This window comes from Coffea eugenioides, chromosome 3, assembly GCF_003713205.1.
Source record: "Coffea eugenioides isolate CCC68of chromosome 3, Ceug_1.0, whole genome shotgun sequence".
Classification (NCBI taxonomy): domain Eukaryota; kingdom Viridiplantae; phylum Streptophyta; class Magnoliopsida; order Gentianales; family Rubiaceae; genus Coffea; species Coffea eugenioides.
Window position 1 is genome coordinate 44,064,699 of NC_040037.1, and position 20,435 is coordinate 44,085,133.

At 36.6% G+C, this 20,435-nt stretch overlaps 2 protein-coding genes across 2 annotated transcripts; both read right to left on the reverse strand.

Moving 5' to 3' along the window:
* Positions 1-708: 708 nt before the first annotated feature.
* Positions 709-2,245, reverse strand: LOC113766716. The gene is made up of 3 exons (XM_027310880.1): positions 1,748-2,245; positions 1,427-1,557; positions 709-985 (listed from the first exon to the last, which is right to left on the reverse strand). Exons 1-3 carry the CDS (start codon positions 2,243-2,245, stop codon positions 709-711), a joined length of 906 nt encoding a protein of 301 aa, XP_027166681.1.
* A 9,323-nt stretch (positions 2,246-11,568) lies between these two features.
* LOC113766717 lies at positions 11,569-14,277 on the reverse strand. Its single transcript, XM_027310881.1, has one exon. The coding sequence runs from the start codon at positions 14,275-14,277 to the stop codon at positions 11,569-11,571; it is 2,709 nt and encodes a 902-aa protein (XP_027166682.1).
* Between the last annotated feature and the right edge of the window lie 6,158 nt (positions 14,278-20,435).

Consider the following 20,435-nt stretch of genomic DNA (forward strand, 5'->3'; position numbering starts at 1 on the left):
TGTTTTCCTATTATGTCCTAGAGGTCGACAAAATCTGCATTTTACAGTCTTTGTCTTTTGTTCAGGAACTTGACTAGGAGTCGAAGATGTAAACTCTATTGTTTTAGCTGGTTGTAGAACTTTAGTTCATGTACATGAAGCTACAAGGGAAAATAATAATAATCAGTGCTATATAGATATAATTAACATGCAAGTTGTCATTTATGTATGGATCAACAATGTCCTTCACTTCCAGCAGCTTGTTTTTCAACTGTATAGCCTTGCCAATAGTGGCTATTTTTCAACTATATAGATACAATCAGTGGCTGTTTTTCAACTATATAGATACAATCAGTGGTTGCTTTTCAATAGCTGGTTGTGCATTAGACACATTACAACATAACCCCTCTGTTTAGAGAAAATATTAACAAATGGACTAAATATTACTCAAAATAGTATAGGTGTTTGGTAGGAAAAACAAACCAGCTCTTGAAGTATTCATCTCATTTGCACAACTTTGCTCGCTGTTGTGGCTTTTCGGGCAAGTTCTTCTATTGTGACCCAACTCTTGATAAGTTTTGCACCTATTACTGTTGAAAGATGGCCCCCTACTGCTACCATGTGCAGTTAATTGCTCCGGTGATATAAGTTGGGGACATTTTCTTTTAGTGTGCCCTTTTTCATGGCAGTTTGAGCAACTCAGTAGACTGACTCCTGCTCTTAATAGCTTTATAACTCATTACTGCCTTTTCGAGGTTCATCGGGTTCTCTCCTCCTTGCTTTCTTAGGCCTTCCAAGAAGTCTCATTTTCTTAGGTGGCAGTACAGGTTCCTTGGTCAAGGCTTCCCACGCATTTGGACCACTTATTGGAGCAATAGCATGTTCATATCCAGCCAAGTACGCCTTCCTTGAATAACACTTGTTCATATAGTCCTCTGGTTTGCCATATGCAAGTGAAATGCATGCAATAGCATGAGAACAAGGCAAGCCTGTGAGTTCCCACTTTCTACAAGTACACGAACACTTGTCTAGGTCTACCACATAGGTTCCCCCATAGATATGTTGCACTTCAAATCTTTTGTCATCTGACTATCGAGCAATATTGGCAATATACTCAATTTTGGCCTTATCCAACTTATTCTGAATTTTTGGGCCAATGTCATTAGTCTGTTTCTTCATCCATTCTCTTTTTGTCCTTAATCTCTCCATAAGATAAACTCTAATGTTCTCAAGCATACCAAGAATAGATTTTTCTCAAGCCTCTAGGATAGCTGAGTTGAAACTCTCACACGAGTTATTCAATAGAATATCACACTTTACTGCTTCTCTAAAGTGTGATCTTGACCAATATGTTGGATTAGTGTTGTCTAGCAGCCACTTGTGAGCATTACCATCAAACTCTCTTTAAATTTCCATTTGATTTTCAAATCTCCTCATATAGGATGACCGTGCACACGCCCAAAATCTATTCTTTATTGATTGTCTGGGGTGCAACTTCTTCTTGTTGTTGTGTAGGTGTCGTACACAATGTCTATGCTTTACTCTTGGAATCACTTCTTCAATAGCAGATCCTAAACCCTGCAAGTGTCGATCAATAAGCAAAAGTCGATTCATTGAAATAGGACAAAAAAAATAGCAAGCATAAGCAACAAAATGTTACCTTTTGCCTATCACTAATGAAATTCCAGCTCCTCTGTTCATAAATTAACAAATCATACTTCAAGAATTCTATGAACTACTTCCAAGAATTTTTATTTTCGACCTCTACCACGGCATAAGCAATAGGATAGATGTAGTCACTTGCATGAATACCAACTGCTATTAACAATATTTCGGGGTGTGGACCCCTCAAGTGACAACCATCCACCCCAATCACATGTCTACAACCAATTTTGAACCCTCTTTTCAATGCTTCAAAGCATATATACAATCTTAGAAATCTCTCCTTACCACTAATTTCGTCATTAGAGGTCTCCATATGCACTGTTTTCCCAAGATTACATGTAAGCAGTTCTTCACAATAGTCCCATAGCTTTCTGTATTGGTTTTTGTAACTACCATGAATCAACAACTTAGCCCTCATGAAAGTCTTGCTTGCCTGGTGCTTAGTGATGTTGACATTGAGTTCAAGGTGAACTTTTTCCTTGAACTGTGCAATTGTCATGCTCTTGTTCAGCTTAAGAAATTCCATGTAATGTCTACTTAAGAAACCTAAATTGGCCTGTTTGTGATAAAATGTCCTACCACAATGACAAGATGGTCCCATGGTTCGTATGACAGATGCATCACTATTAGCCTTTTAGAAGCATAAATGATTTAGCTGCAATTTGCAGCCTTGCAATTGGCCCTCATTAGTCTAATATCATTCTTTTTCCATTGAAATATTTTTCCCTATTTCACACCATAGTAATCAACGGCTCTCTTGAGGATTTTTTTATCATCAAATAACAACCCAATATAAAATTTTGGTTTTGCCATGTCAATTTCAGACCTAAACCTGACATATTTTGGCTTTCTTATCCTTAAACTGTCCTCATCCGAGGACTCACAGCAACTATTTAGATCCTGAGAGTCGATTGAGGCTGATTCTTCATGCACTGGGATGGGATCTCCATTATATAGATTCAAGTCATCTTCAGCCCCATTTTTGCTACTTTCTTGTTTGCATGCTGCTGTTTTTTCTATTGCATCATAAGTTGGTTTTATGGCATTATTTTTACCACATCGAGTCTCTCCATCAGCAAGTATTTCTCCCTTTTTTTTATCAATTTTTACCCCTTTTTTAGTATTAGCAACAGCTTTCTGGAAAATCACATCGTCTTTGTCTTTGCTAAAGTCATAATAACTATCATCAAAACTTTCAGCATTGGTACATTCTAGTTCTGCATCATCATCAACCATGCAGTCATCTTCTTCCTCAATAACTTCAACTAGCATTGTAGTATCTTCAAAGGTAGTGCAGTCATTGAAGCTTATGTCAACATAACAACAATCTTCTTTTGACACATTAGACTCGGCCACACCAACATTACACCTGCCTAATTTACTCTCCAACAACCTAATATGAAATTCTTGTACCAAATATAGTTCAACACCACCAATTTGGCTCCCTATGGCAGCCATATCTACAACATCATCTTCACTATCTATTTTGCAAATTTTAAATTCATTCTCTCTACCTATAACTCTATAATACAATTTTACATTACCTTCATAGCAAAGTACAGAATAAAGAAAGGCTGTTCAAACTCACTCCATTTGTAAGAACACGCTTAAAAGATTCCATATTGCCCCCGGCATACTTTTCTTCTGGTGGTCCAAACTATACCCCACCATGAAATATTTTCAGCATAAAATAATCCAATCTGTGTCCTATTTCTATTTTTTCCACAAAAAGACAAAACATTTTTATTAATTATTTTTCACGTACTCAACCTTTATTCTGTCCCTATTTTCAGTAGCATGAAAGCAACAATATGATGCAATTTTACCAACAAAAGGACCACATGAGCTAAAGAAAAACAAAAAAAGCAACATCATCCCATATCATATCCCATATTTACTACCTATGAAATGGACATACTGCATAAAATAAAAAATTGATTCACAATAAGTAAAGAATCAACAGATTATGTAACCAAATCATCACAAAATTCACTTCAAGTAAAACTATAAGTGATTGGACTTACCAAACTTTTCCACTACCATTTCACTGGTTTTACCTCCAGCACTCTTTTGCTCACCGAATTGTTCCATCCTTAGCGATTCCATTTTATTGAAATTGTTTTTCATCATCTGATTCGTGTCCATTGATTCAAATTTCAAATGGCAGCAAAAAGCCCTAATTTGGTTTCACACATTCTTTCTCAGACACTTTCCTAATCTTATCCATTTCATCACATTTTTAATTTCTATCGAAACATTAAAATGATCTTGGCATGAACTGCCCAAAAAGCCCTTGAATGGACTGCCGTCTATTCGAATAAAAGACACGTTTGGAGTGGCGCAGTGACACAGGTTCTTAATTGGCCTAGATATTTTACTTCGAGGACTAATGTTATATAAAAAAACTTTAAGGGACCAAATTGGCATTAGTGAAAATGTTTAGGGACCAAATTGGCAATTTTCGCTTTACAACAACCCTAAAGTAGCCATGATTTTTATTGTACGAATTGGCAAAAACCAATTACCTCCTATTGCTAATGTGTTGCTTACAATCTAGTATAGATTTTTAAATTTTGCTTTTGTTGTGCAAGTGTTGTTGTTGTGTATTAGTAATACTAGGGGGAGGCCTGTGCAATGCGCGGGAGTGGGGTGCCTGTGTGTCCGCTCTTTACGAAGGTTAGATAGATCTCACCACTTGCAAACATCCTTGCAAATTCCATACAAATATAAGAACAGTGAAGAGAGAAAAGATGGAAGTTGTAACTGAGAAGCCATACGAAAGTAATAGAGAACCACACCATAGTATTATAAAAAATCATAGCTTAGATCAGAATGTTTGAGTTCATGACCATATGCACAGGGATATAGGCCCAATGATAGTTTCAGATTTAGATTAAAAGCTCAGTGGCTCCTTTTGTAAGAAGGTATAATAGACCACCTTGCACTTAACCTAATTTGAAACAGTCTTATTTTAGATACTTCTATTTACGTAGAACAGATAAAGGAAAAGTTCAGCTGTGACGACCCCACTTCTCCCAAGGGCGAACCCAAGGGTATCGGCGGGCCGCCTGCCTAGCTCGCGCCAGGACTCAAAACCTAAAGTTCGAAAGAGCACTAAATACAATATATACAATCCCAAAAGAGTTATAATTACATTCTCCAAAAGTATCGAGTCAAACCACCATAACAAAAACAAACATCCTAACTGTTCAACTATTACAAGCCAATCTAACTATACTAGTATACGAGCCAAAAGTCCCCGCGTCGGCCCCTGCTAAGGAAAACAAAAGGAATGGGGTAAGCTATATGCTTAGTAAGTAAACAGGGGCGAAAGCATAAATTTCACATAACAGTTACACAATAAGAGTAAAGCAAAAGCAGAAAAGTAACATCACATAATAAGGATACAGGTGGCTCCAAAGCCAACTCATATGCCATGCGTGATCTCCTGCCGACACTCCGTCGACTGCAAATAATAGTCCGTAGAACTTCACTTGTACACCCACCGACACCTTATCACCCTCACTGGCCAGTCACCTCACAAACTTGCCCGGGCGAACGAAATCACAAACTTGAGCTTGAGTCACAAGCTCGGGTCACAAACTTGGTCACCTTCTCGGTGAACCGGATTCACAAAATTGGTTCATAACATGAACCTACAAACTTGGTGACCTCAGACTAAGTTGGACTGCCTTCGACCAAGCCCTTACCGGCTCGAATAGTCCAACCAGGTCAAGAGTTCGCCCCAAACTCACAAACTTCACAAAATTATTCAAAATCACAAACTTTGCAAACTTTACAAACTTTATTCGAAAGTCACCCCGAGCCACAAGCTCAAGGGTTTTGGTTCCAAAAGGTTCATATACATATGCCAAGTATAATTATACATTCAAATTAGGGTTTAGGTCGAGTGCGATAAAGTACACTCTCGCCTAAGTGCCCTTTTCACATATCTCAAACACATAGCAAAGAAAACACACCAAACTGGCCTGAATACTTACCCAGAAACTGAAATAGCAAAAGTACAAAGTCGGATCGAAATGAACAGCTAGTAGTGGGCCCCACCAGTTCCGCCCAACTCACCACCGTCTGAAATAGAAGATTGTGTCACATAATATCGCAAACGACTACTATCGTGCCTAAAACAAGCAAAACGGCAAAAACGGCAAGCGCGCACGTAAATATGACGAACGGAAACGGAGACGGCCGTTAGCGGAAACGGCAGATTTGACACTCGTTTCTAGTTTACTCATAAGTTGAGCTACGAATATCGGATTAAGGCGTATGAGACGCCATATCGAAGCTTAAAGGATGAACAACAACTGTTATGAAGACATCCAGAACTGAAACTGGAGGCTTTAGTCCCAGATGAACCAAACACAATCACTTACGAAATCTGGCCAATGCACAAATGGTCAGTTTTTGAGTGCAAACTGTTTTCTATGCTACACATGGTCAAAAGAGCTGAAAATTGGCAGTTAGATAGTTCATTCCAAATGGAACAACTTTCATGAAGGTCGGCAATCCAAATTTGGAACGGAAATTGGTCATCAGGACCAAAACAGATTTCTGGTCATTTTCACGGGCAGGCCTTGTTTGCTCGGCTATATCTCAGGTTTTATAAATCCGATTCATGAAATTCCAAGGGCGTTAGAAAGCTCTGATATAGGGCTATAAGTTTGGTGTTTTGGTCGGAAGCCCAAACAGCTTGTAACTCAGTCAAATGTGAAGCCAAAGTTCCAGCCATAAACTTTCCAAAAACGTACCAGAATCACAAACCGTATTTGACCTCAATATGCGGTAATGGCACCAAATTCACTACGGTTATCGGATGGGGGTGTAAGACCCACCGTTTCGAAGCTATGAAACAGGGCTTCAACAATGTAGAAGGCCACTCAGTCCAAATCCTAGCACAACTAGGTCAAATATGCAAAATAGGAAACCAGAATTACCAAAACAGGTTTGCAAAACACACAAAACTGTAATACGTCAATCGCAGCCTACACAGGTCCAAATGCCGAAATTCCAAAGGCATAAGTTAGCTAAGACATCCAGCTACATTTCCTCAGAAGACACCAACTTCAAAATCCAAACCAATTCCAGTCAAAACAGGCAATTACTATCGCAGTTCGGACATTCTGTGCACCAAAAACAGCAACAGTAAAAACGGTATAACTCACTCTACACTAGTCCAATTGCCCTGAAATTTTGCAGGCACACTAAAATCATCACTACCTACAACTTTCATGTTTTGAGCAAAGTCCAATTCGGCCTCTAGCTATGACCTAAAATTTCGGACAGAATAGGGGTTCAAGAACCCTAACTTTTCACATTTCATTCCAATTCCAAAATTGGTTGCATTTAACAACAATCCACACCTACTAGAGCCAAAGCCCCTTATTACCAACCATCATACTAGTCCAAAACATCAAAATCATATGAAACCAGAAAATTCATCATAAAATGGAAAACTTCACCAAAACTCTTCAAATCAAGAAATAAATCACATTTTCCAACACTCAAGCCACTTCTAAGCATAATATAACCATCATTAGGTGTAGGGGAAAGGTTGAAGCATCACTCACCTAATAACAAGAGAGAGGAAGATGATGGACACCTTAGCTCTTCCAAAAAGCTTCAATAAACCAACCAATATCACCAAAAGGAAAGATTGTATGGAGTAAAACTAACATAAACTCTTGATTTGGTGGATTTTGGTCCAATTGGAAGCTTGAAAGTTGAAGAATTTCCTTCTTCTTTGAGAGAGAAAGGGCCGGCCAACACAAGGAAGAAAATGGTGATTTTTGAGCAATTTTTTGGATATTTAATCTTTTGGTCAAAAAAGTCAAGAAAGTGAATAGTAATTCTTAAGTCTTCTCCAATGAAATGGTGACACTTGTCACCACCATTAATGCATTCCTATCCTTTCTTTTTTCTCTCACATCAATCATATCTCACTCTCTACTTATCTCTTAACACCCAATAAATTTTACACAGTATCCGGAATTTAACCTAATTGGCCGAATTTTTCCGAACTTTTCGCACTAGTGGGTCCCACGTCCGATATACGTTCTTAATTTCTCAAAAACTAACTAATACTAGAAAAATCATCTAAAAACTATATTTACTCATAAAAATTATCTGGGGAATTTTCTAATAAAGAAAATGTAGAAAAAAAATGGGTTTTCAATCTTAACCGGAACTTAGGGTTTAAATCGTAATTCCTACTTAGGGTTTTCGAAATACTCCCAAAACCAAACGTTACCGCCAAATTAATGAATATATCAACGTAGTACGAACTGGGGCCTCACATCAGCCAAGATTGTCTGTTAAAGTAGTAGTACTTAGGAATAGTGAAGATCCATTCGCAAAGGATATAACTGCAAGGACGGGCTTTGGCAGTTTAGGTGCGGTGTTTTTTAGTGGGGTTGACTCTGAGTTTCATTGGAGCTGCTGCAACTGCTGGCTTTTTCTTCTTATCTTTTGTGTTAGAAGGACTGAGTTGATCCACTTCTTTGCTTTGTGTGTCTCCTTCCATTATGCTGTCAACTTTTTCTATTGCCATATCTTCAGCCATGTCGGTAACATTCTTTTTGGAATGTTCTTCTTGTGCTGCTCCCCAAGTAGATGTTGTAGCTTTGTAGTTGGTGATATATTTGCTGATGACATAGTTTTCTTCTGCAGTAACATTGTTGATATGGGCAACTATGGCATTGTACTTTTCTGAGCTCCTAGAACTGTGGATTGTATTTGATTTCTTGACCAAGCAAACTAAGTTTTTCTGCTTGATGAAATCTGCTATAGTTGCGTACTGGACATTTCCCTGTAGGAAGAATAGAGACTTTAAGTATTTATTTGAAGTGAGCAGAATGTTGCAAAGTAGTTTTGAGTTCGAATGTACCTGCTGCTCTTGTTTTTGGATGTCACTTATGCAGAATGGGAGGAGTTGTTCAACATCATCACCACTCAGTTCCAGAGTTATAGCACCACTCATATCACTAATTTGCACTGTTAGTCTGCAGCTGTATTTGGGTTCATGTTATTAGAAGCTTTTTGGCAACAGTGGTTGTTAATATTAGATTAAGGTATATGTTTACCGTGGAGTGAGACGGATGCGCTGGTAGCATGAAGTGCAGGTGATCTCACAATCTGGCCTTGCTCTGATGTATTTGTAGCAGTGGGGGCATGAATGGTACCATAGTTTTTGACTTCTATCTAGAAGTTTTGGTATGCCTCTAAACCAATAGGGCCTTGCCTGCAATGAATGAGCATTGTATTAGTACAAAGGCCAGGAAAAGTATACCATTTTTGCTAATGGTAATAGAGGTCAAAGTAGATAATAAATTTGTAGCACTGTTAACCTATTGTGTTAATGGTTTCGGGACATGGAGTGCTAAAGAAATATCAATAAGGGGCCAAAGTGAATAGTACACATAAGACAAACTTTCTAATCCTTAAGTATGACTGGCATCAATTTATGACAACCAAATTAAATATATATGTAAGATGGTATCTTGTAGTTGATCGGTCATGCACGATCATCTATTTCAGTCCTCCACAAGTAACAAAGATGTCTTACTTTTCAATGCCATTTCATAATGTCTAAGAGGATATACCACTACGAAATAACTGTATTTGAAAGGAAATCAAAACCTTTACGGTTCGTAAAGTACTTTGTATGTAACATTAGGTTAAGTGTAAGCTGTAATATGACTGGTTATAGAACTTTAATTTAATATAGGTGAATTAACAGGTTTTAAAAGACAAGGAGTTGAAGAGTCAGAAAGAAAAGTACAAAATTATGGTAAGAGGCTCTTAATGGATCATAACTGTTGAACATTTGATACAAATAAAGTGAAATTACTTGTTGCGCTTCCAAATGGTATGCTAATGTCAATGCAACAGCCATTTGTTAACGTATATTAGACCAGGCAAGAATTGTATTAGGCCTAGAAGACCCTCTTATAAAAGATAATGCAAAGCGTATGAAAATTGAATTTCACATGGGCGAGAGTTTCATAATAAAACTATAGAATCCATCAAGCAATTAAAAAGAACTAAAAAGCTTTACGCAACAGTGAGGTTCACAAGAGAGAAAGTACAATTTGACAAGTAAGATAATGAGTAGGGGAAAAAATGGTAATTACTCAGTAGCATTAAAACACAGGATTCCACCTACAAAGTCACAGAGACGCAGAAATACGAAGAAATCGGAAAAAACAAGTAAATAAAAAATTACTGGGTAAAATGGGAAAACAGGAGCGACTAATTTCATTAACGTGGACAAAATTATTGTATGAAAGCTCGTATACCCGGAAAAACCAAATGAAAGGGAGCATTAATTAGTACTACAAAACACGTACGGATACAATGAAAACTAAACTCAAGACAGTTTCGCCCAAAACATTCAAATCTCATTACCAATCAATCAGGATAGTAGGGAAGGATAGTTCAAGCTTGTAGTCAGTATAATCCAATTCGATAACCCACAAGCCAATTTTGTAATGAAAGAGACTACAGACTTTTTTACTGTTGGCATGCATGTAGAAATAAAGAATTGTGAGTGAGTTATATATGTACCTCAGCCACAGCTCTGAGGTCGCTGATAGTTATAACTCTGTCATCATCTGGTACGGGTAGGAGTTTGAGACAATCAGCATAAGTCCGCTCAGCAATGAAGCGCGTGATTTCCTCTTGATTGTGACTACACCTAATATTTTATTTGTTGTAATGTAAAGGATAGTAAGCTTTTTTGGTAATGAATGTTGAATAATTCATAATTTAACTATTTTAAAGTAAAGTTACCAGTTACGCAGGTCATTGGCTTGCTGAATTGGAGGATTGATTTGAATGCTGCTGGAGAATTTGGTGGATAGATGCATGGCTACAAAGTTGGCAATAGCAACAAAAGTTTTTCCTTTTTTGGTTGCATTCTACTTTGGATTTTTGTAAATGGTTTTTAAAAGAGTACTTACTATGGTAAGATTCACTCAGACTCGAAGCGCTACAACCACAAGTTGGGTGTGGATCATATCAGCTATGTCTTGTCCCTCTTCTGATTCATGCTCTCCCCAAAGGGTCAGTACTATTGGGTGCGACGTATGATCTGTAAGAATGATGTCCCTAGTTGGTGTTCCGCCTCTGATTACTTTCGGGTGCACGTGAATTGCTATTCCAATAAGATCTAATAACCAGAGTTTGATATTAAAAAGTGTAACTATTACTGTGTAAGTTGTATGTTAAGGTAAATCAGGAATGGTACCTATTTCATCAGTTGTGTCAATGTGCTGATAAACTGAATTGTAGTTAGCAAAGTTAAACACATTAGGTATCAGAGGGGGGTCCACTTCATCGATTTCTTGGACAAGCATGGAGTTGTCAATGGTCCATGACCACTCATTTGGGTAGGTACTGTACCTTGGCAACACATTTTGAATCCTAGCATTCGATACATAATATCTTCGATATGGTTCAAAGTACTTCCTGAAGAACATTATATCTCCAGCATAAATTAGAGCTTGAGCAGTTTGACCCCATAATTTTGAATACAGTAAGTGCTATGGTAATTAATTAGTTGTGTATAGTGCCAAAGTATGCAATGATAAGCTATATTACCTGACTATCAACAAACAGCAACTTTTGGTAGCGTTTTCCATTTCTTGAAACCTGAACCTTTTGCTTTTCAATCACTTGAACAATGGCAGTCCAGTTGTCCATGAGAGGTTGGAGTTCTGTGAAGTTTACCAGGTTGCTTTCCATTTTTTGACGTTTGAAGAGTGCTGCAGACAACTACCACAAAATCGAAGGATTCCAAAGACAAGAGCTACACTCTGAAGTAGTAAGTTCACTGAATTTAAATATAATCTATTACTAAGACATTTACTGGTACTTTATTTGCTATTTACATATAACAAAGTACTGGAATTATTGACAAGATAGCTGCAATACATCCTTGTAAACTATATTAGGAGTCACATAATCTAAACTTGAATCATATATAGGAGGCGTGATCAAAATTTTAACAGATTTGCTATTTTTAGCTCTAGATAATGCAACATACAGTTGCCCATGTGAAAAAACAGGTTCTTGCAAATAAATGCCAACATAATCTAAAGTTTGCCCTTGAGCTTTATTAATGGTCATTGCAAAACAAAGTCTTATAGGAAATTGCATTCGTTCAAAAGATATAAGAGAATTAGGGTCATTTTCAACACGAAAGCAAATTCTATGTAGAAATACTTGCTTGCCAGCAAATTCACCAGAACTTATGACTGCATCGATAATATTGTGTTTAAGTGATTTGCATAGAAGTCTTGTTCCATTACATAGACCTTCTGGTGGGTCAATGTTTCTCAACAACATTATTGGTGCATTTTCTTTCAATGTCAATCGATGTGGAGGAAAACCATTTGGAGTGTGGCTATTCATGAAGTCCTCTAAAATTGCTTGCTGCGAATTATCTAAACATTTATCTCTGCTTAAATAGTCAAATGGGGTTCTGGGAAATTCCTGTATCAGTTTTTCATTGATCTGATCTACAAAATCATTTTTTGTAGTTAAAATTGCTCTATTAATTAATGAGTATGTATTTTGAGAAAATATGTTGAAGTTTGGATAGACAGTTGTAATTAATTGATTTATGGATTCTTCTTCATTTGTATAGCAAAGAAGCAATGCTTGAGAGGTGTGAATACTTTCATTTTTAACTGTGTTTTCTGTTCCATTACCTATGCGAAGAAGGTACTTGCTAAAATCAGGATCTAATCTTGCTCTCATGTTTTCCTTCAATTTTAATTTCTGCAGATGAGGCCAAATATAAGATTTTATAAGGCTAGCTTCGATAAAGTCTGATTTTGACCCTTTTACAACTACCGGAAGAACTTGCCTAAAATCACCACCAAATACCATCACTTTTGACCCAAATAATTCAGAGTTATCCATTAGGTCTCTAAGCAAACGATCTACTCCCTCAATTCCTGCTCTATGTGTCATAGGCGCTTCATCCCAAATGATCAATTTGGCTTGCTGTAATAACTTTGCCAATGAGCTTTGTTTGCTTACTTTGCACATGTTGTTAGGATTCATGTCTAAAGGAATTTTAAATCGTGAGTGGGCTGTTCTACCTCCAGGTAAGATAGAAGCAGCTACTCCACAAGAGGCCGTTGCCAAAGCTATACATCCCTTTGATCTAACTGCAGCTAGTAGCGCACAGTACAAGAATGTTTTCCCTGTTCCCCCAGGCCCATCAATAAAGAAACTCCCTTTGCAGTGTACAAAAACAGCATCTATGATAGTATCAAATGCTACTTTTTGATCTTTATTTAATTTAGAGATAGCAGCAATATCTTCTTCATTGACTTTAAAGTTTAGCTCAGAATTTGTGTCTCTTGTACCTCCATCCATTTCATCAAACTTTAAGATTTGTGGTACTAATCCATACATATTAATGATTTTTCCCATTGACTCTAAAAACTTGCTAATCTCATAGAGAACTTTATGTTGGACCTGATCGTTTGACAAATTCAAAGTTCTATTGAAATCTTCTGACATAGATTCTTTGAATTTTAACCATAAACTTCTTGGATCAGTAGGAGTGAAGTAAACTAATAGAGTAGCAAATAGTCTTCTAAAGCTATATGGCATGTGGTATAAAGCTACTTCTTCTAGGCACTGCTCTTGAGGGTTATTGGATTCAAATAATCCTCTCATTATTACTGCTTCTGTAAAGGTTTTAACATAAACACCATCGACAGTTTTCAGGTCATCAAATGATGTTGGCCCTTTTACATTCAATAACAATAATCTTAAGAAGTACCTCTCACCCTCACTTGGATTTGCTGTAACAATTCGGCCTATTGAACCTCTTTGTTGCCTAATATCCCATATGCGTTTACCAAGTTTCCACACAAAATGTTCAGGAAATTCTTTGTATGTGCATTTCAATGTTTTGGCTCTCTCATCAGTAGCATTCATATGAAAAAATTCAGTTAGCATACTTTTCTTAGCAAATTTACTTTTCAAAAGATCTCCAAGATCAGCATCATCTTTGAAGGTCAGAGATTGGTAATCAAGATGTAGCTGAAGGTTAATGACAGCAGGATGTGTTTCAAATAAGAGAAATCTGTAAATTCGCCAAATGGCTTCAATAGGAGAAACCCATCTTGCTGATTGGTACTCCTTAATTTCATCTATCTCTTTAGATTTGTCATCTGAATTCACAGCAAAGTATATTTTATCATGTCCCTTATATATGTACTTATAAGTATACTTGACTACCTTTATTGTTGAGCAAATTTCAACATTCATATGGCAATTGAATTTTGCTAACAAGTAAGGATTATATGGAACCATCCATCTATTATCCAATTCATGGCCTCGAACTTTTACCTTTTCTCCATTGCTCCTCCGCCTATATGTTGGATAAGAATTTTCATATTGTGTAGTCTTTTCTGCCCACTGTTTAGGATAATGATTTTTGCATTTTTTAACTATTGTACCTTGCATACACACATTATCTGCATTTTTGTCGCCACAAGGACCATGCATCATGTGTTTGCGAACCATTTTAAACAAGTGTGGATACTCTTTTTTGTCAGGAATCTCAGCAGAAACTATGTGATTATAGGATTCCATTGAATATAATTTAACGTTGGGTGTAAAATTATTAAGAAATGTGCATGCGACAACCCACGTTTTGGAATTCAACAACATAGGTGTAAGCAGCTACTTTACCCAATACCTCTTTTTTAAACAACTCTTCTTTTAAAATTTCTAATTTGACATGAAAAACTCTAGCAGAAAGATCAACACGGTTTTGAGACTCATCAGTGGGCAGTAAGTTTTCTTTGATTTCTGGCCATGATTGGTTACAAGTTATTGTTAAAAAAATGTTAAGTTTTCCGAATTTTTGAACTAAGGCCATATCTTCTTTTCATATCACGAGGACCTCCTATAAAAGATGCTGGCAAAATTACTCGTTGCCCTACTTTTGAACCTCTACATTGGCCCTCAACTACAGAATCCATGACACCCTGTAATTGTTCAGTCCTAATTTGTTGTTGCCTATGCCGGAAAAAATCAAGCCTTTGACTCTCAATTTTTACGTACATGTCCACTACATACTGTTGAAATGCACGGGCAGTATTAAGAATACTTGGTTTATTTTTCTCCCTCATCTGGAACCTATATGCATAGTATTCACGCATGGACACATTCTCCTTTGAATTCTCAAAGTTTTTGAAAGCTGTTTCAAAAAATTTTAAGCTTCAATTTACATTTGGTAAACTAAAATTGTATTCATAAAATTTGTATTATATTTAAAAACAACTAACCTTTCTCTTCTGATTCTATTATATCTTCGGCAGATCTGAAGCTTGTTAAATTTGCAGTCTGCTGATGATTTCTAACTGACCTTTTCCTTTTTTTTGGATTACCAGTGCTAGATCTTTGAATTCTAGGTTGCCACCCTGTTTCGCCAAAGGGAAATAGAAGTGGATACTGCAATGGATCATAACAGCTATAGTAATATTGAATTCTACAGCTTTGACCCTCTTTTGTGTATACTTGAATGTGTCTAGCATAGCTGTCCTGTGAGTTTTCACCTTCAACCCACAGTGCAGCTACTTGGGATACTGTTGGCTTGTTAAAGACTCGCTGATCAGTTTGACAGTAAGATTTCAAGACTATTTGATAATTGTCCAAGTCTGGAACATGTCTCAGGCTTCGGAAAAAGCAAAGCATAAGGGTTACTTTTCATGAGTTTCACCACTATGCTCTCAATTAGTTTTGTTGAAAAAGCCAATCAATTTGCGATTTCATGTTCAGTATCATGAAAGTATAACTGCAAAAACATTCCTGATCCTTCATGGGGAATCAATTGATTTATAAAATGATACGTTTGGCCCTGAATTTTAAAAGTATATATTCTGTTTCTTCTTTGGCAAAGCGATTTATCATAGTTAACTCCAAAAGAGGTGAAAGCGAACATACAATTGTATGTTCTTACATAGGTTCTGAAACAAATTGCTTCTTCAGTTTCACTAGTAAATAGCTCTATTAATATGTCTGGCATTTTATTCTCTTCTAAGACTACTTCTCCATCAGAGCAACAAAAGTTTGCAGACTCAGAATAAATTTTTTTAGCTCCACAGTACTTGCAATTCTGTTGTTCTGGTAATCTATCAGCTTCCAAGCTTATCGAAGATAATGCCTCAATTCCCTTCACCACCTTTTTACGTTGTTTGCGTACCTTGTTTTGTTTCCTAATCGAAGCATTTTGGTCTTCCCCACAGCTTTTAACTACATGAATTGATTAAAAATGTCATTAATATGGTTTATAATATGTTGAAGTTTTACAACTTGTTTTATTATGTAGAAGGAATAAACCTGAATTCTATTTACACTTTCGTCTTGACATATGTTTAGCTTCTCTTGAACGTTTAGCCTCAACTGAATATCCTATATGTGCAACTTTAAAACATTATTATATACAAAGTTGTTATTATATATGAGGTCAATGGGATCGCCACTGTTATATGATCAACAATGGTGATCAGTTTTTAACTAACCTGTTAGATCCTCCATTGCTTCAGAAAGCAAGCTATAGCAGGAGTTGCAGATGGGTGGTTGGTCTACAATATTGGCAAATAAGGTGATCGCTTTTAGCTAGTAGCTAAGGAGAAATCTAGGTTGGTAATGTTTGTTTCAAGAGGAAAGAATAATTAAACTTAGCAGTAGGAAACAGTAACTAAACCTAAAGATTGGGTCGCTTTAGAATGCTGACACTTTTTTACCCGTCGAGCTGTAGAAGTAGAACCTATACATTTTCCACAGGATGTTAACTAACATATTTGTAGGTCTCTTTTAATATATCTTTGGATATTTGTGAATTAAAAATATTTTTAATTCCATGTGGTTCACCTTTGTGATATGTTGAAAATTCTGAAACATGCTCCTTCTACCTTCGATTACCTTCAACTTTGTCTCCAGGAACTAAATAGATTGTGAAAATGTTATGCCTATATGACATCACAATAGCCTAAAGGAAAAGGGATTACAAAAATTACCTGCTTCACTGTGGTGCTTATGACCACAGTTAGGTTCCTGAATGCGAAAAGTTTGCTGTAACAGTTGCTTATTACTGGTGTGCTCATCATCTGAGCATAGAGATAGAGGAAAAGGTAGTTTAGTTTACAACCATACTTGTTGGGAGTTATTATAGAGGTAGGTGGGCCTCTAAATATTCACTATAATGTAGTATATACAGTGTGATACCTTTTTCTCTCAATACTAACAAGGAGGTAAAAGTAATCTTTGTCTTTTCTTTTTTACTTTTATAGGTATCACGGCGTTTTTTTCATTGGATTTCTTTCTGCTCCTCAGTTAAAGAGGCATATCTTTGTCTAGCCTTTTCGTTATGTCAAGCTTTTCGGTCGAACATTTTAGGAGGAGCAATGTTTCGATTCATAGTGGGTAGCTATGGATATGTAGGGTCAACTAAAAAAAGTGGTTGGAACTTGAGGTTTACACAAACTTGAACAATTCGAATGAATCCTAAGACACAAGCTTATTTGTAGTATACTTCAGCACAGATTCAGCCTACAAATATTAACCACTTTTTGCTACCGAATGAACTGCAGCTCTTTTAAAATAAGGAACAACTACAATACTAATTGCTTATGCTTTCATGTACATACACATGTCATGAAATCTATGAGCGATGAAAGAGCAAAAGATTTTTTAACTGCACCACATAATACTCAAATCCAATGTAAACAAAAGAAGATTGCCAAACAAGCATAAATTGTAAACTAACGGAGATTTCCAAGCAGGCATGAATTCAATGGTAAACACAGTCCACAAAATCATTTAAAAAAAAAACAAAACAGCTATTCCAGCAAGTTTGGAGAAAAGTAGAAAATGAACTAACCTTTTTCAAAAAGAAATCGATAAAACTTGATCTTGATGAGAAGAGTTTGAGCCTGCATGACAAAAAAAATAATTAACTTTGTATGAAAGGCCGGAACTAATAAACGGACGAAGGATGCAGATGAGAACAAACACAACAGGTCTAAGAAAGCATGGTAATTCTTTTTTGAAAGCAAAAGCCAAAATCAAATGGGCAAAATTACTTGTATACGAATCTCACCTCAATTCAAAGGAAATTCCTTATCGGCGACCAAACATATCACAGAGAAACAGCTATATGTAGCAACATATTTAACACCAACCAATCATAGAAGGAAAGGAGAGAAACGGAAGAAGATGGAAGGCTATGCGTGTAGCAAATGCGAAAGGAGGAGGAAAGCCATAGGTGGCAAACGTGGGGGAGCTAATACTTCATCTTGTGGCTGTTTAATAATTAGAGCCATTAAGAGGAATAAAGTGGAAGAAGAAGCAAATAAGCGGAAACCAGACCTAATCGGCCAAGGAATTAAACAAACCCAACATAATAAGAGGAACAGAAACTGACATGGGTGGCAAACATGGAGAAATTAAGAGACCGTTTAACAGAGGGAGGTGAAACTGATGGAAGTTGAATTAAAAACCTCTCATGATAGTCATCACTAATCAACGGGGCTTCGGTGAAATTTGCAAAGGGGCAAATGAGAAAACGGTTTTGGGCGGCAGAGGAAGAGAAACAGGGGTCTGAGCATTTAATGTTAGATTTGATTACTGAACTGGTGGGGTCCCTTATTCAGTGCTTATTCAGTGCTGCGTAATTAAGTTTAGCACCGGCCACTTCAGGATTGGCGTACGAATGATTATACTGGTGCATTTTACTTAGGATTTAGTATTCTAGATATGGGCTCATTTGGTAATATGAGCCCCTAAGCAATTAAGAAACACTTATGGGACCCATCAAAATAATAAGAGGAGAGCAGATTACAATGGGTGATAACGTTGCAAGCATCATGGATAAAATAGTCATATTAACACCAACCATTGCATTAACAACTTGTACAATATCAGCTCAACATCTCTACCATGTAGAGGAAATTGACAACGATATCCAAAAAGGGCGGTTGAAACTTAAAGCTGAAATGCACAACGAAGATTTTCTTATATATGTATAGGACTTTAGATCTCATTTAGTCTACTTTACAACATACTTAGGCAATCAAGCATGGATTAATCTTCTATGTACTGACATTATATACACTTTCAGCATTAGATGCATGACACAAAATCCAAATTTGAATTTGAAACTTATTTTGTATATGTGTCATATATCCAACCGTAATAGTGTATACACTGTCAATGTATATAAGATTTATTCATAAAGTATTCAATTACACAGAAATTGATAAAAATTGATTAGATTCCTTTTCTAATTTAGTTATGTATATACTGGATCAATAAAAAAAAAGTTGGCTTTGTCGCTCTAAATTGTGATGCCAATTTTGTATATCTTATTGATGCATATTTACTGTGCCTTGTCAATGTTTCACAAACTGTCCAGTTGATTTTGTAACTTACTTGAGATTACATCGGGTTCCATTTCACCAATTGAAGAAAACTGATTACTTCTCGTTACTAATGAGCTACATAACACAATGTTTCAGCAAAAAACTAATCTAGACATCTATCACTAAAAAGAAAGAAACTTGCAATACCTTAAGCACATTGTCACTAATTTTCCTTTTTATCGTACATTATATGGAATGACTATATGCGTTTTACTTGTTTTCAGCTGATACCTTCTCATCGACTTGAAATGAGTTTATACTAAATTAATTTGCAACATTTTAAACATTTGACAGGTACCAACCAACAAATTGCTAATACTTAGTGCACCTCAATCAGAACCTACTTACGTACTAACAATTATAATGTTCAATCATATGATATACGTTTCTTCAGTTACCTCTCTACATGATCAATTTATATAGATTTGTGTAACATACAAGTTGAAACTAACTTTTTATAGCATACTCAATAACAGTTTCAATTGTATAGATTTGTGGAAACCAATTACATTCTGTTACTAATGTCTAATATGTTACATATATGCTTGTTAAATAAAATAATACTCTTAAACTACTGAACTATGTTTTTTTGGATTTTGACTATTCAACTTGCAAGCACAAAGTTTACAGCAATTAGATAGAAGGAAAAGACATTTTAATATGTTTTGTCATACTTGCCTAATCAGTGGATCAAAGTCTTTTGCAATGGCCAGTAGCCGAAAACCCTTAACTAACACGGCATTTGAGCCCAGCTAACTCCTATTGATGTTTTTCCAATCAGCTTTGCCAGCTGTTGCAGAGTTCATTAATCTCGGACCATGCAATGGCATTGCAGTTAAGAAGAAACATCAAGTTCTCATTAGCTGGAAGCCTCCAGCTCCAAATTTCCTTACGCTGAACATGGATGGGACTTCCCATCCCAGGTGGACTACATTCGAAATCACTTGGGTGACCGGGTAGGAGGATTCTGTAGGAAGCTTGGATGGGCTATACACAATAGCTGAAATTTGGGCCGTAACTGATGGGCTTGACTCAGCCTAATCACTCAACATCACCCACCTGCAAATTGAGTTAGATACCAAAGTAATTGTGGATTTGTTTACGAATCATCACTCCCAAACTCGTGAACTTTCGGCTTTAATTTGCGGGGTCCTCGTGGACAGCTTCTAGGCCACTTCTATTAGACATCTCCACTAGGAGGCAAACTAGTCTTTTTGGCAAAAATGGGTGTTGAAACTATCGAAGAATTTTTGTCTTTTCCATCCAAACCCAATTCTTTATCTGGTTTGTTAGACTTAGGCTCTGGGGGCCCTTGGCTGCCTC

Bases quoted from the DNA above. Each gene is read 5' to 3' on its own strand.
- LOC113766717 (XM_027310881.1), bottom strand. From the start codon at position 14,277: ATGGAATCCTATAATCACATAGTTTCTGCTGAGATTCCTGACAAAAAA.
- LOC113766716 (XM_027310880.1), bottom strand. From the start codon at position 2,245: ATGGGACCATCTTGTCATTGTGGTAGGACATTTTATCACAAACAGGCC. The intron at 1,558-1,747 runs GTAGAGGTCGAA...CGACACTTGCAG, and splicing joins ATCCTATTGCTTATGCCGTG to GGTTTAGGATCTGCTATTGA. The intron at 986-1,426 runs GTCATCCTATAT...GTGTACTTGTAG, and splicing joins AGATTTTGGGCGTGTGCACG to AAAGTGGGAACTCACAGGCT.